This window comes from Hetaerina americana, unplaced genomic scaffold, assembly GCF_022747635.1.
Source record: "Hetaerina americana unplaced genomic scaffold, ioHetAmer1.1.p SCAF_1, whole genome shotgun sequence".
NCBI lineage: Eukaryota > Metazoa > Arthropoda > Insecta > Odonata > Calopterygidae > Hetaerina > Hetaerina americana.
In genome coordinates, this window is record NW_027286069.1 from 120,990,969 (window position 1) to 121,007,435 (window position 16,467).

Below are 16,467 nucleotides of genomic sequence, written 5' to 3' on the forward strand. Positions count from 1 at the left end.
TTTAAAGGCGATAGCGGCTAAGTAGGTGCGACGCGGAAAGGAAGGCGTAAGAGGGAACGAACGACTCCTGCGATGCTTCCTCGAGGATTGTTGGTGCTCTTTACGGCATTCCTCGATATGTTCTCACAGTCAAGTTTTTTTTTTTTACTGGTTGTGGAAGAGTTGGATGGAAAATGTGGCCGCCGATGGGAAAACGGGGAAAAAGTCTCGTAGTGATCGCCGCCTTGCTCTTTTCTCGCGGTGCTGCTCGAAAATCTGCCCTCCACGCCTCCTCTCCGAAAACTACTCTCCCATGATAGGCAACCAACCAACCACCCATTTCGGCTTCCCACCTGCGGTCGACCAGTGGAGCGCTGCATTCTGTTCTGCTCGATGATTATTTAATTTAATGTTCTGTTGCGATGATTGATCGTCGGATATTATCCAAAGGTTTTTTCTTCCTTTTATTTCGTTTATTCGCAATCAAAATAACTTCCGGGATTCGTTCACTGCAATTGTTTCGGCTCATGTTCTTCCAGAAGTGAATGGTATACCACTAACACGGACGACTATATATGTACAAGGCAGCCGCACATCCGTAGGCTATTCATCAAAAGAATCTTGTTTGCTTTTTTATTTTACGATCGCGAGACTCGAGAGAAACTAATGGCGAGTAGTTTCCATCGCCCATAAAATTGTATCTCCGTTGAAGTTTCTTCTCGGGACTCTTGAAATGATCCTTCCTGTCGGGCGGGTCCTCGTGGCTGCCGGCACTGCGAGTTTGTTTCGAAATCCGTCCGTTGTTAACTCTGGAAGTGATTTTTTCGTTCTCCATTAGACCCTGTATTCGATCGACAAGTGGGACACTGAAGTAGCACTATCGTTTTCTCGCCGTCGAATCATTGGAATGAGTGGAATATGGATTGGAAATTGGGCTGCCAAAGGAATTGAAATCGAATCGCGACGTGGCGATAGCCGTGAGTGGGCCCCAGTAACTTCTGTCGTCGGGATAGTTCAGATACAGAAATACAGAAAGATGTGAATACAGAAAATGATATTGTGTGTTTGCTGGTATCTTGAGAAATATCTGGACAAAACAGTTTCCAAAATTATTCTTCCAGACTTGGCGGGTGAATTTCCTCGTATAAATTAAGCCTCAATCAATCAATTAAATAGGCACCTAAAATAAATTGAGTGGCTTCAGGCGTGATGTGGTGGAAGTCGAACATAATGAATAACTGATTGAAGCACTTTTCCAAGTGGAAAAGCGCTTCAGTCAGTTATTCTTTAGGCCCCTAAAATGTTTTTGAGTGGGACGCCAACATTATCCTAAGTTAAATTATTAATAAAAAACCGCGTGTATCCTCGAATGTATGGCATATATGAAAGCATGCGGGAAAATAATTAAGAATGCAAAATATGTATTCCCGAGATTAAGGTTGAGGATTTGGGAGGGGGTTCGGGCGTCCGACCCAATCCGCCGTACTCTTCGCAGGCGGGAGAACGTCCCCGATGTTCTGCAAATAATGAGAGTTCGTACGAGGATTTCGAATAAGAAAGCCGAGGACCACGCACGTACTAGGAGTAATAGACCCTGCGCGTACATATTTTATGTGTCTATTTCGAATAACCTTATTAATTTATATTTCTAAATGGAAGAAGAACTTCATTCTGTAGGTGATGGTGCGTAATTTGCGCAATGCCGTCGGCAAGGGCGATGTTAATCGTGCCTCCCGTGTAATCCAGCTCCGTACATGTATAAAATGGTGTGTCGTAGAAGAGAGGCTCTCGGAAGATGGAATGTAGTGCAAGTTTCCTGGCCCCGAGGGCGTGGATATTTTTCCTCGCATAAGCCCCTCTATCCCCCCCCCCCCGATGTTCCTTCCCGCGCATCCTGCCGGAAGGCATATAATAGCAGCCTCAAGCCTTTGCTGATTTTGCGAGGAGTCAGCTTCTCCTCTGCGATAAGGCCTTGCGATACGCGAGAGCGCACCACCGCCGTCCCGGCGACCTGCCCGCCGGAGTAAGCGGAACTTTTTTCCCTCTCCCCGGTTGCGCCCCCACCCCTCGGGGCTACTCGGCCCGAGGGGTGGGGAACCAGCTCTGCACCCACCCCTCTCCCTCCCCCCTCATCGTTCCCCTTCTCGCCTCGGGGTTACGTGAAGGAGGCGTTTGGCGCCGCCGTGTGTATCGGGGAGGGGGGGGGGTTGGTCGGAACTAATGAGGAGCGATGGATGCAGCCGAGGGTGAAGAAGGGGGTGTGGTGTGCCCGCGGGAGGGGCGGGTAGATTGGGGGTCGAAGCGTGGGAAAGGAAATAGCGCGGGGGCTGACGCTAGAACGCTATACTGTATTATGTATCTGGCTTTAGTTCGCGCCTGTCCCGCTACCGGCGCTTTTCCGCCCAATTTTGTGGTCGTGAATCCTGGCGAGCGCCATAGCTTTTGAGTGTGCGCAGGCATTCAGATTGTGCGCGTGGGGTGTGGGTGGGGGGGAGGTGTGAGGGGGGGGGTTGTTGGAGTTGTTAGTTTCGGGCCGGTGTGGGAGGAGCCCTCTACGAAAGTTCGAACTCCTTTCAGGTGGGGGAAATTGACGGTGGGCCGCTGCAGGGAGACAAGGCGAGAGAGAGAGAGAGAAATGCGATTGGGGGAGAGGGTGGTGGTTGGGAGTGGCGACTTCCTCGTGGTGGTGTTTGCTCCCTGTTGTGATGTTGCTGCCCCGACTGGGCGAGTGAGAATGGCATGGGAAGCCATTTTACACTCTTCGAGCGATTGTTGCTGCTTTAGAAAGCGGCCAATCAAGCCACGCCGTCGAGTTTTTTTCCGCTAATGCTCCGTTTCGGTGAGAAGTTAACTTGGATGAGAGTTTTCATTTCCGAGCGGTGATATTTTTTTAAAGTAAATTTTCCGGGAACATTTGTTTTTCGATGCTGAACGCGTGAAAGTTTAGGAGATGGTGTGCTAATATATGTTGCGGGTTGTTGAATTGGTTAAAAGCCCTTTGTCTGACGAAGGTTAAGGGTAATTTTAGGTATATTTTGAGTGTAGTAATGGGGAATTGCAGTCCCGGGGTTTAATTGGTGGAATTTCTTCGTGGAAAGAATAGAAAACACAAATTCCATGGGATAATTGAGTGACACGAGATCATGATTTCGATGCTGTGCGTCCTCTTTACCTGATTGAATCATGCGGCGATAATTTATTTGGTGGGATGGCCGTGGGATGACTCTTCTCCCTCGTAAACCCTGAGAAGCGGGTTTGGGGAAGGGTCTCCGTACTCTCCGGGCATGTCTCCCGGAGCAACCGGGCGATTTACGACTCGGCAGTTCTCCATTGGTATCTAAAAATGAAGGGTCCCTTGAAAACCCTTGTTTGAATACACTTCACAGGATACGATCAAGAAAGAATAAAGTTTATTCCTGTTTATTTTTAAAGACGCGTAACAAGCATACTTATTCGTAGAATACACACCTTCTGGCACATGACACAGTTTCAGGAATAACTTGGTGGGAATCTTTCATGATGAAAGAAGACGCTTTGCTTTTCCTCGAAGAATTTTTTATTGAGGCCTAGGTTTCTTATAGCGTTATATCTTCAGGAATTTCACCAGGCAGCGTAGCGTCTTCAGGTACCTGAAGGTGTTACGCTGTAACGAAACCTCGGTCCCAATAAAGAAATTCTATGTGGATCAGCAAAGTGTATTCTTTCATCATCTGGTACCTTGAAATTGAGAATTTATAATGCATTGGATACATTCCTCTCAATAGCCAATAGTTCTGCCGATGCGGAGACGTTTGCGCAGGATTAATGATGCATCGTACTTATATGTTTCTAAGGACAAGCAGAAAATATTCAGAGGATTATTTGGTGCCTCACCCGAATTCTTTGCTTAACTGAAAGCCGTAGGAATCATTCTGCATTAGAATCTTGCAGGTAGTAGACGTTTCGTGAAATTTATCTGGGAAATGTCAAGTCGTAAGCAACGCTCGTAATCGTAACTTAATGGCGATATTTATGAATTTCACAGAGTATCGCATTGGCGCCCAGCTCTGTGTTTCCATGAAAATCCAGTGTAAAGTTTCATACTTACATTACACAATATAACATTTGGACGACGTAATAGAACAAAAAACTATAATAAGATAACACAATTTCGGCCTTCTCTGGGGCCTTTTTCTGGTCAGACTGCTTAAGAAGACCGAAAGCTTAAACTATCTGAAAAGTGTCCTTTTACGTGTTATGTACAAGTTGTCAATCTTGTATTTTATTTTTGTGTTCTATTGTGCGGTCGAAATTTTATATGCGTGCGTGTGTTGAAATCTCCGCACAGAAATTTACAATAAGTTTAAGGTTAGAACATTAAAATTTGTCCGAATGTCGGGGGCTTTCCCCCTTCATGTGGTGCCTCTCTCCTGACATCGCCCTGATGCAATTCCTCCGGGGGAACACCTTAGCGAGGCCTTAATTAACATCAAAGGGACGCATCCACCCTCCGGTTTGCCGGAGTAGCAGATTCGCGGTGGTGCGCGTTCTCCTTCCAAATGATTCCGCCCGACTCCCCTTCTGAGGACTAACTCTGGTGCGCTATTAGCAGTTCCCTGCCCCTGATTCGAACACGCCTCGGTGCAAGGTGAGACTTGCTGGCCTCGGTGGTTGTTGCTTGTGCAGGCATTCACTTTCCACTTCTCCCCCCTCCAACGCTGCGCTTTCATTACGAGTCCACGGATCCATTCACTTGTATCGGGAATCCCATTCGACTGCTTTTGTTGGGTTTTCACTCCCCACCCCATCTATCCTCTCCCTCCCTCCCCCCTTCTCCGTTTGATATTGCTCGTGTGCCTTCGGAATTCATCGTGCTGCCTCTCGAACATTTGAAAATCTGTTCCTTTCCATGGAAGAATCTAAATTCATAATAAACTACGTGTAACCGACGCAGAAATACGCCCTCGTAGCCTTCATAGGTACTACCCGAAATGTTGAATCAGAGGTGACGTCCTTCATTCGGACCCCGAATGCCGAGACAACCGGCCCCTTTTTGTTTCCAGATGGAACTGATATTTTGTGGTCGTTCCTGTACTTCTTGGTCAGCTCACCTCTCAGTCGACCTTACGTCTTCTCCTTCGCAGACATATATCATCTCATTTCCTCTTTATCTGCGCACCATTTATGACCGTTAACTTCACCTTGCTTTAAAACACGTGATATCTTATTTTACGTTACATTGTATGCCTATATATTCATATGTATTTATTGCACTGTAGTCCATTGTATATCGCATTCCATGTATGTATACCGTATTGTTTTACACTTACTTCACTCTGTTATGTATGTATTTATTGAAATTTATTCATGTATTCCACGCAGTGTCTGTTCCTCAGTGAGGCGGCTGCAATGGCGTCTGACCCCAGTGGGGCGGCCAGTAAGTGATGGTGTCACGTTAAAAATACTATTGAGGAAGGCAGCGGGAAATCACCTCAATTATCATTCCCAAGATTTAAACGATGGACAAAACAGAGATTTTGAGTCCTGGCAACTACGGGGCTCGGCCCAATCGGCCGCGTGTCGTCCCCGGCAGCGGCGGAGGCAAGGCTTCCGCGGTCGTCACCCCACGGAACCCTTGCAAGGGAAAACCAGCAGCAGCAGGACAGGAGACGCAGGAGAAGAAGACCACATTAGTTAGAATAGGAACGTGGAAAGTTAGGACAATGATGAGGACAGGGAAATTGGAGACTGTTAAGCGAGAGATGGAAAGGGGAAATATAATTATTTTGATCTTTGCGAGGTGAGATGGAAGGATAGCGTGTATTACTGGAGTGATCAGTATAGAATAATATACAGCGGCTGTGACGAGAGCCAACGAGGGGTTGCCATAGTATTAAATGAAGAGGTAGGAAGAAGCGTAGTCAGCATAGAGCAGGTAACGGATAGATTATTACTAGTAGAGATAAAAGCAGAACCGACGAACTTGGTTATTATTCAGGTATACATGCCACCGAACAACCATAAAGAAGAAGAGGTCGATACGATATACGACCAGTTAGAGGACGTAATCGCGTGTGTTCCTGCAGGGAAACATTTGATAGTGATGGGGGATTGGAATGCGACGGTAGGCGAAGGAAGAGATGGTGTTGAGGTGGGCGACTACGGTTTAGGCACGAGGAATGACCGCGGGGAGAAAGCAGTTGAGTTCTGCAGGAGACAGGGGTTAGTAATCACCAACACTTGGTTTAGACTCCACAAAAGACGCGTGTAAGCATGGAAAATGCCAGGTGACTCAGAAAGGTATCAGCTAGATTATATCCTGGTTAGACACAGGTTTAGGAACAGTGTGATAAATTCGCACAGCTTCCCGGGAGCGGATGCGGACTCTGACCACAATTTAGTTGTTATGAAATGTAGCGTCCGTTTCAAAAAGATAAAGTTGGGGTGGCGAGTTAGAAAATGGAATATAGAAGAATTAAATGGTTTGAAAAGGAAGGTATAGAAACAGGCGGTAGAGGAAATCATGGAGGATGGTAAAGAGCTAAGTACCATCGAAGAAAAATGGGAAAGTATCAAGAAAGGGTTGTCTAAAGCCGCAAAAGACACTATTGGAACCGTTAAAGCTAAAAGGACTAGGAAACCATGGATCACGGATGAGATGATTACAAAGATGATGAGCGGAGAAGATGGAAGATTGTAAATACAGAGATAGGCAAATTGAAGTACATAGAGTTAAACAATAAATTTAGGCGGACACAAATTAAGCAAAAGAAGCATGGTGGAATACGCAGTGCGAGGATATGGAAAGTCTCCAAAGGAAGGGTGAAATTGGTGCAGCACTTTGCTGTATAGCAAAGTTAAATCTCTATCGGGAAGTAACAAAGGGAGATCTATGCTAACAGTTAGAGATAAGGCGGGTAAGGTAATAGTTGACACAGGAAAGATCCAAGAGAGATGGAAGGAGTATATAGAAGAACTGTATAGTAAAGAACTTCGGCCAACAAAGTTAGACATTGACAAAGAATATGACATAGAGGAGTGTAGCTTAGGCCCAGGCATACTCGACGATGAGATAGAAAGGGCATTAAGGGAGATGAAACTAAATAAGGGCGTGGGGGTGGAAAACATTCCCGTGGCACTATTGAAATGTTTAGGTAAATGTGGGGGGAAGAGGCTATATGGGCTGATTCGTAGTATTTATGAGGAAGGAATCTGGCCGGAAGACTTTGTGAGATCAGTTTTAGTTCCTTTTCTGAAAAAGGTAAAGCCTTCATCATGTGAGGACTACAGGACAATAAGTTTGATATCCCACCCAGCTAAAGCTGTTCTCAGGATTATAAAGAAAAGGATAGAGAGTAGGGCGAATGATTACTTAGGGGATGATCAGTTTGGGTTTAGGAAGGGGAGAGGTACGCGTGATGCCATTGCAGTAAGGAGATTATTAATCGAGAGGAATATAGAACAAAACCAGGAGGTATTTGCCTGTTTTTAGCACCCCCCCCTTTTCTTCTTTGTGGGTCCTATCCTGCGTGGGTTTTCATTAGGGTCTCCATGTCTCAACTCCCTTCTAGGTTTTTTTTCCATAATATTTCTTCTTGTGCTTATTTCTATTATTATTTATATGACTTCACCATTTTTTCTCTTTTTAAAATCGCTTTATATTTCATATTATTATTATTGCTATTTATTTGACGAAGGGCTAGATGGAAGAATCGACCTTATGGTCTCAATTTGCCACAGAATAAAGACGTTCATTTATATGTATCTATCTTCAGTCCCTACTCGAGATAAACTATTGTATTAACGCCCTCATTGTAGCAACATAGATAGACCCATCGTTTTAAAAATATAGCTGAATTAATCGCGATTTATAATGATAAATTTAATTATCGATATGAAACTTGATTTTCTTGCTAGTATAGTGCTTCGAAGTTTTAAGTTGCTGTGAGTTGGCTTTCCCTAATACGCCTGCACAATTTTCTCCGTCTCCGATGATGTGCCCCAGTTGTTCCTTTGGGTTTCATCCAAGTGTTCGGGTCGATCTATCCTTTACTTGAATTATCATCAGCATGAACGGTGTCATTGAAAAATTTATAGAAAATTTTCTTTGAAAAATATGATTTCATGCAGATTAATGTCGTAGCACGTGAATGCTGTGTTGCGTGGCACAAAATCGGGATCTTGTGTTGCACACTGAGGAATCCGGCGTATCTGACAGAGTCAGTACCAAGAGCTTAATGAGGAATTGGCTGCATGAAATTAATCTTTAGGCTGGGGGCGAAAAAGTTGTCCATCAACACACCGACGCGACGGCAATTACTCCCGGAAGCAGCATGGTTCCCTGCCAAATGAAGCTTCATTTCTAGGAAAAACGTTTCTTTTAACCAATTTATAATTCAATATACAGGGTACGGCATCATGACGCCCTTTTTAAAGGGCTTTTGCTTTATAAAAAAGAATTTATGTCGCCGCACCCTGTATACATATATATTTATTAATTTGCATATAGGGAAGAAAGGCGTTGCGAGCGAAGGCATTTCTACGTGAGGCGCAGTCGTGTTCGGGTGTGTTGCAGCCGGCTACGTCGTCACCACTGCCTTTAGTCCTTGATGGTGATGGAAGTCTACACTTTGAGAGGTTTCAGATCCGTTTCATGATGGTTTCTGCTAATTTATTTTCACGGGCCGGTGAGTTTATGGCGTGCATTCACGCCTCCTGAAGCAGAGGCCCCGTCCGCATTGCAGATTTTCTGTTTTATTAAAGGGCCAATGCTGCGAATAAATTTAACAGCAATTAAAGTGAATATTTATTGAGGTTACTCTTTCCGCTAGTTCCGCATATCTCACAGAATGTGTCAGAGCCCAAAATACCGCGTCGTAAATTGCGTGGATGACCGTACCTTATCTGGAGCAGTGCTAATTTGCGTTTTTCGCGTGTTGGAATGAATGAGCGAATATTTTTAAAATCGAATTCTCTATATTCCTGAATTATAATTTTATTTCATTGTCGAAACTCTGGCCTGATGATAGGTGTCCTAAAGTGAGCGAAAATGTTGATATGTATTACATTTAGTCTTTGACATCACACGCAAGTGGAAATTTTAGTTTAAATTGGAGTGCAACTTGCTTTTTAACGTGCTCCCACTAAACCGTAAGAGTCTATTTAAACGTTTGAAGGGCCAATGATTACTAAAGGGATGACCAGTTTGGGTTTAGGAAGGGGATAGGTACGCTTGATGCCATTGCAGTAATGAGGTAACTAATAGAGAGGAATATAGAATGCAACCAGGAGGTATTTGCCTGTTTCGTAGATTTCGAAAAAGCGTTTGATAGAGAGAAATGGGAAAAACTAATGAGTATATTGCAGAATAGATTGGAGGGAAAGGAGGCTAATCCGCAACCTGTACATGTCTCAGACTATACAGGCGCGAGTGGGGAACGGGGAGTCCGGATGGATACATAGATAGCGGTCTTTATTTGGGCGAAATTGAGACCTAATGGTCCCTTCTTCCATTTAACCCATGATATACAGTTTTAGGAAGAGGTGTAAGGCAGAGTTGCCCATTATCACCGTTGCTGTTCAACCTGTATACAGAGGAAATGATTAAAGAGGAATGGGAAGAACTGGAGGTAGGAATGAAAGTCGGAGGGGAATTCGTAAAATCAGTTAGGTTTGCTGATGACCAAGCTTTAGTTTTTCAGTCAGCCAAGCATTGCTGAGTGAATTGGAAATTCAGTACGATACATATGGTATGAAAATCGATATTAATAAAACAAAGGTTATGCAATTTTCTAGAAAGAAAAAAGCTTAGCTAAACATTAAAATAGGTGGGTAAAAACTAGAGCAGCTAGTACAGTTTACGTATCTCGGAAGTGTTTTGGACCAACACGGTTAAAGTAGTAGGGACGTAAGGAGAAGAATTGCGCTAGGCAAAGAGGCTTTCACAAGGAGGAGAGAGTTGATGAGAGGGACTTCTAGTAGGTATATTAAGAAAAGTCTTGTAAAAACTTTGCTAGAACGTAGCTATGAACGGCGCGGAAACGTGGTCATTGAAGCAGGAGGATAGACGTAGACTGGAGGCTTTTGAAATGTGGGTGTGGAGAAGAATGGAGAAGGTAAAATGGACAGAGAGGAAAACAAACGAGGAAGTACTTGGTATGGTGGGCGAAGAGAGGGGTTTGTTGGGAGCAATCCTATGGAGGCAGGAAAAGTGGATGAAGCGGGTATTGACCGGCAGTGGGATGTTGAATACTGTGATAGAGGGGAGAATGTTAGGCAAACGAGGAGAGGGCAGGAACAGGATAGGGATGTTGGACGGGAGGAAGGAAGTACGCAGAGATGAAGAGGGGCTTGTTGTTGAGTAGAATTTTGGGTTGTGTTTTGTTCGGAGAAACAAAACATTTATTTGGTAGTTGTGTTAATATAAAACCTTCCCTAACCGGTAAATTACTAAATAATATAATAACTTCAGAATGGCTTTTTGTCCATACTACAGATTTCTTTTTCTTTCCTATATCTTCATAAAGGTAGCCGGGCATTTATTCTTGTCCCGTATTTATTATTCGCTCATTGATCCATGTTCAGTTGGCCTGGATTTGCATTCGTTTCTTCATCTCAAAAGTTTCCCACCAATTGTTTCTTTCATTGCCCGCTCTTATTCCCATGTTGCTCCAATCGCATTGTCTCTCCTTGGGTGCAGGTTGTTCCTAAGTGTTTTCTACCCTACTGTGTTTCCCATTTCTCACATTTTTTCCCAACTTTTTTCAATCGCCATTTTTCGAAAGCTTTCTCTTTGCTCCACTTAATCAATCGTCCTCGTTTCTGACCAATGCAATTTGTCCACTGCACACTAATAATTCTCTCTTCCTTGTAGTAATATAAATTTTATGAACGCCGCATTCTTTCTTATCAAAATGTGATTTCCCCGAATCGCTCCTTGAGTAAATGTATTTGAAATATTTAGCTATTATGTTTTGTGGAGTGATAATGGTTTTCTGTGAGCCCTCTTCCCGTCTTTCCTCTTCTAGATCGACTGCATCGCCTCCAGTTTCTTAGCCTCGAGTCGATATTTTAGGACTTGGATTTTTCTTAATTTTGGTTAAACTCTTGTCAAAAAAACCAATAGCAAGGAAATGAACTTCTTTTCTGCAAACATTCGCGGTGTGATTGTGTTATTTTCTTTGTCGAATCGAAAAGTTTCGTCGAATCCTCGTGAGCTCTACGTGGTGCGTTGTAACACTGCGATTGGGCTAGAGAGAAGCGTGTCGATTTTAATAATAGTAGGGTTTAGCTCTTCGTTGAAGCATTTCAAACAGGTGCGTTTTTCATTTGTGAGAAAACAGTATTTTAAACATTTCACCCCGGGGGACATCATTATTTTGGGGGCGCGTGTCGCATTAATCATCAAAATGTTCGAGGTGATCGTTGGGAGCGCTCTCGGAGGAGGCTGGGGGCGGGAGCGGCAATGGTCCGCTCCCGCCCCATGGTCCGGATCCGCGTGCCGCCTCCGTCGGCCCCGAGGGGCCGCTTGCTTTCCTCTCGGGGCCTCTCTCTCCCCCCTCTCTAATCTCTTTTCCCGCACTCTTTTAATTTCTTTTTCCCACGTCGCTCGCCGTTGGAGAGGGCGTGTCTGCTGGTTGGATGAACTCTTGAGAAAGACGGTTTGGGGCCGGGCCGCGTGTACTAGATGCTATCCGAACCTCTCTCCTCCCTTCCTCCTCCTCTCCATCCAACTCCCTGTTATTCGGAGAGGTTGGAGCAGCCACGTGTGCTGTGTGCGAGATACGAAGTTGAGGTCAGAAACGGATACCAATTTCAGTGTCCGTCCGGGACATGTAAACCTTATCACGTCCGCGACTCGGAGGCAAACTTATTATTCCGTGCCCAGTTCGCTCTTGGCCGTTAACTTAAACCCCAACTCGCACTCCCTGAAGATCAAGTTCGGCAGTGACGAACACTCACGTGTGGTGAGACACGGGGGCGTTTTTTCGCTTGCAAGCGAGTGGGCCATGCGTAAGCGACGCTTAGGCGCCGTGTGTCAGAATATGGTGTCACCAAGCATTAATTATCGGCTGTGTGGGTTCATGCCCGTAAGAAAATTTATTTTTTGCTCAGATTACGGTGAAAATTTATGCCTTTCCACTGTTGAGCGGTTGAATGGAAAATAAGATTCGGAATCAATCGAGTGCAGTGCATTAAAATCGGGTATTATTTTTTTTGCGTTCAAGTCCGCGCCTTTCGCAGCAAAACTATATGTGGCTGAATATCGGTGCATTTAGGGATTTATTTTGGTTGGTTCAATTAGAAGTGAACTGTAAAGGAATACATACAACAGAATAGAATATGCCTATAGTTTTAAATATCAAATGTCAATGATATTTTACATTCATTTTGCGTAATTACAGTATATAGCACTTTCATCTACGAAATCAACTTTGTAAATAATCATAGTGGTAGTGAATATAAGTATCTTAATCCTCTCAACTTATTTTCGCTGTAATGATCTTGTTAATCTGTTTACAGTCGTGCCCTCAAGAATTCTTTCGTCCACGCTTAAGTCGTCCCATTCTTCGTTATTGCGCGGCCTCTCTCATCTAGTCATTAGCCGCATTTTTTCGCTTTCCTCCGGCCGCACACCGAAGCAACTGCCCCCGGGGACACTTTGCCTCTCTCATGATGCCTATTTCGTTTTTATAATAAATTTCGTTAATAAGGCATATCCTTAATGCGTTTGCGTTGTTTCTTCGGCCCAAAAAGTTTTCCTTGCATTCTTACATCCCTGCACATTACACTGCATGTCGCCTGGTGGACGTGTGGGGGTCATTTGTTTATTTGCGTTCATTGCACGTATTTGGAGTAGCGCATCCAGGAGTTTGAACGTTAGTGGGCCTCGAATCTGACTGATTCATTCTTCAGGAGTGCTAGTTCCCTTCGCGTCGACTCCTGCAGGATTGTCGATCAATCAATGACTCGAGATTCAAGTTAAAAGGGTCAACGTTACTATTAATCGGATCGCCTTCCTCCCCCGCAGATTGCTTCAAATAAATATTCTCCAGCACAAAAGATACATTTATTTTTAAAAAATCACGCAGAAGTCAGGCGGGAAGCAAGAATTACCCCCAACAGGAAACATGCTTTCAGATTCAAGAAAGGCCTTTGTTTCCGCGTATAGTTTATATCATTTAGACAGTAATTAAGCAGTTATAGATCAAACCTGCGTGGTTTTTAGAAAATACATGCCACGACAGTAACTTTTGACAGGGTCATCTGCTAAATTTGGATTTTCAATGCAACAATTTCGGAGGTTAAAATGTCATTTAATTAAATCCAGTCGGACACGTGTGCTGCCGTGGTCATTAAGTTCAGATTTTTAGATCCGTGCACCAATCCGTGGAGCAGAGCGTTTGTCGTTGGTGCGGACGGGGGCGCATTCCGCCGAGTGTTAAATACTATCGACTTGCGTTGGCATTCATTCGCTCCGTGGTCATCGACCACCAGGGCAGGGATCGTTCGATTCCTCCGACCAGGCGATGCGAATTCCTCCCCACACCCCCTTTCGCGGACCCCCTTCGATCCTTGGCTCTCGCCCACTCGCTGGCCCCTGCGTGGCGAGGCCACGTTTCTCCCGTCCGTGAGTTGCTCGCTCGCTCACTCTGCCAAATATTTTGAGCACGTATATTACAAACAAACTTACTCTCATGGTTCTCTGCGCCAGTGATCCTTATCCCAGCCGACAGTGCGCCCGCCCTCTGTGGTTACTCTTGCGCCTGGCTTTTCGTCTCTTCGTTTATGAGGGCTGACTCATTCATGGAGCAGATGTCTTCCGAGTTCATTTTCTTACTTTAGATCGTGGGATTGTCATTGATTCCTGACTCGTCCATTCCTTGCCGTGGCCTAACGGATGAGGATAGTTTTTTTCTGTTGGGTTTGTCGGAGGACTGAAGGGGGTTAACCAGATTAATTCACGCGTGTCTGTTATCACGCACATCAGTTCTGCCTTTCAAAACGACGGCTCGTTGACGAAACGTGTCTCGCGGAAACATTCAAGTGGAATGGAAGTGACTCTCACATTATGAAAAACCAGTTGTGCCGTTCGAAGGCAAAAGTATTGATATCTGCATCGAAGAACGTGATCTGATAGTTTTATTTTAAAAGTAGTTAAAGTGATTTTTTTCGCCTCACTTTCAGGATTGTTTTAAGTTCTAGGAATACCGTGTTGAGAAATGGAAATAGAGGGTTTCTGTTTTTATTGTGAAGAAATGGTTATGTGGTCATTGTTTTGATTTTTTCTTTTGGAAATTCTTTGGCGTGGGGTCTTAGACAGTCGACTCTTAGAATCGTGTCTTGGGTATTTTTGGTCTTACTTAATGCCACCGCATGCCTCACGTGAAGTTGTTTCCGTGAAGAAAGGACCGAGAGTCCATTATCTGACCACAAACTTGAATTTTTCGGTGGAGGGAACGGAATGGAGTAGTGAGTTTGCCATCATCGTCAGGCTTTTAAATCTGTATTGTAGTTTGGAATGCGTTTTGGCGTCGTGGATCTGAAGGGGAGACCCAACAAGTCGAGGCCCGCGTGGTCAACTTGAATGACGTGTTCCGCGTCCCGAATCCGCATCGGTTCCCTCATCCTCAAACTGAGCGTCGGGGCGAATAAAATAAACTGGCACTCTTTAACAATAATGCCCTAGTAACACAAATGCAACTCATACTATTAAATGTATGAGTTTATGTGAACCCGTTTCTGCGGGATCCTTCTCATCATCCCAGATAGTCAATGCTGGAGGTTGCTTTTTTTCATTGTTCTCGACAACTATTGCGTCTTGGTTGCTACTTGGATTTCTTCTTCTTACACCCGCCGTTATTTCTTTTCTTTTGCCCTTATAGTTTCTACCAGCCTTCCTACTCATCAGCATCCGTGCTCTCTTCCCTCTTCTTCTTCATCGCTTACTCGACATTTTCACTTCCATCGTAGTCTTACTCGTTTAAGTGGTAGTTTTTATGGGAGGTGACCGACAGCCGAGGTCTTTTGCGCCATTTTGGATGGATGGGAAAGGATGAAGGGTGGAGAGAAACCCGGCGTCGGCGTTAGCCTACTCTTTTCGGAAGGCGCCAAGGGTTCTAATGCAGCTTAACGTCCCATCCGACGGACGTCGTAGTCACTCAAAGTGCCCTCCACAAAGCACCCCAAGAAGGGATCGAAAAGCCTCGGAAAAATATGTCGCCTCCAGGATTTGAACCAGGGTCATCTTGGTGGGCAGCCTGTATGTGAGCCACCGCATCACTCCGATCCCCATTACTCTTTTAATTAAGGTTGAAAAGAATATGGTTGGTATAAAATTTTCGCTGCTTGAAAAAATGAACAAATGAAAAAATGCATGTGTTCACAATGCAACAATTTCAGAGTTTAAAAACCATTCGCCTGGACCGGGATTCAAATCCGGATCCCTCGATGTCCGACCGAATACTTTAGCCAGTTAAGCTATCGAGGGTTCCTTTCAAACTGAAATTTCGGACATCCAGGGATCCGGGTTCGAATCCCGGTCTAGGCGAATGGTTTTTACACTCTGAAATTGTTGCATTGTGACGCACATACAGCAGATGACCCCATTATAAGTTACTGTCACGGAATCTCCCATGTGACAATTGAAAAAATGCATATATTTGAAAACCTATTGCTCACTAACAGCAGTATCATCATTTGAAAAGTGCAAATTAAAAAAATTCACGCGTTAAAAAAGCTATTGCTTACTTGTGGCTGTATCATCATTTGCAATAATTGCCTGATTACTATTAGTATCTTTGGTGCTAATTTAATGGCGTTCTCATACTTCTGAGCTGATAGAAGCATACTATCAGTACTCTACATTGTTCGAATGGTGTCTATTTGATGTTTTGTGGTGCATTCTCATTCTTCCCGCAAAATGGGGCGCGCTCTCAGAATTATTTAATCAGATTAAAATGCCCCAACTGTTAACCGTCAACCAAAAGAAGTCTTTTCCGAGCCATTCTACTGTGCCCTTCTTCATCGAACCACTTTCATCTTTGCCCCTTAAGTGTTCTTGACTCATGTTTGTGTGTACACATTTCTCACGCCTCAATTCTGTTTCCCTTTACAGACGTGGTTCTTCACGGACACCAACGATGTCGAATTCCAGAGGAAAACGGGTGAGTGCTCCCAGATTCGATAATCCTCCAATGGGGAGGAGGGCATGGGGGCGGAGGATGTCGGGAAAATAAAGCGAAGCCTCCGTCCGCTCCCATGGCGGACCGTTACTGCGACCCCTCTCTCTCTTTCTCTCACAGCACTGCTGAAAAACTCGTGGCTCCCTTATTACGAGCTGTTTTAAATGGAGCAATGGAAGTGGAATTCAAGTCGCCCACTAAGTTCCTAAGTTTCCCGGAGCAACTAATTGGGCGTCCTATGAATTTATATTGGGAGATTTGACTGACAAAATCGAGCTCTAGATGTTACAAGTTTTCCGCACGAGAACTTTTCTACGGTCGATGA

General features: G+C 44.5%; 1 protein-coding gene across 1 annotated transcript in view; it reads left to right on the plus strand.

The window, feature by feature from the left end:
- Positions 1–16,467, plus strand: part of fng (Fringe glycosyltransferase) — an 89,343-nt gene that overhangs the window by 11,426 nt on the left and 61,450 nt on the right. Inside the window, exon 2 of the mRNA XM_071595053.1 lies at positions 16,076–16,124. Coding sequence (XP_071451154.1) covers positions 16,076–16,124 — 49 coding nt within the window. The remainder of the gene's footprint in view (positions 1–16,075; positions 16,125–16,467) is intronic.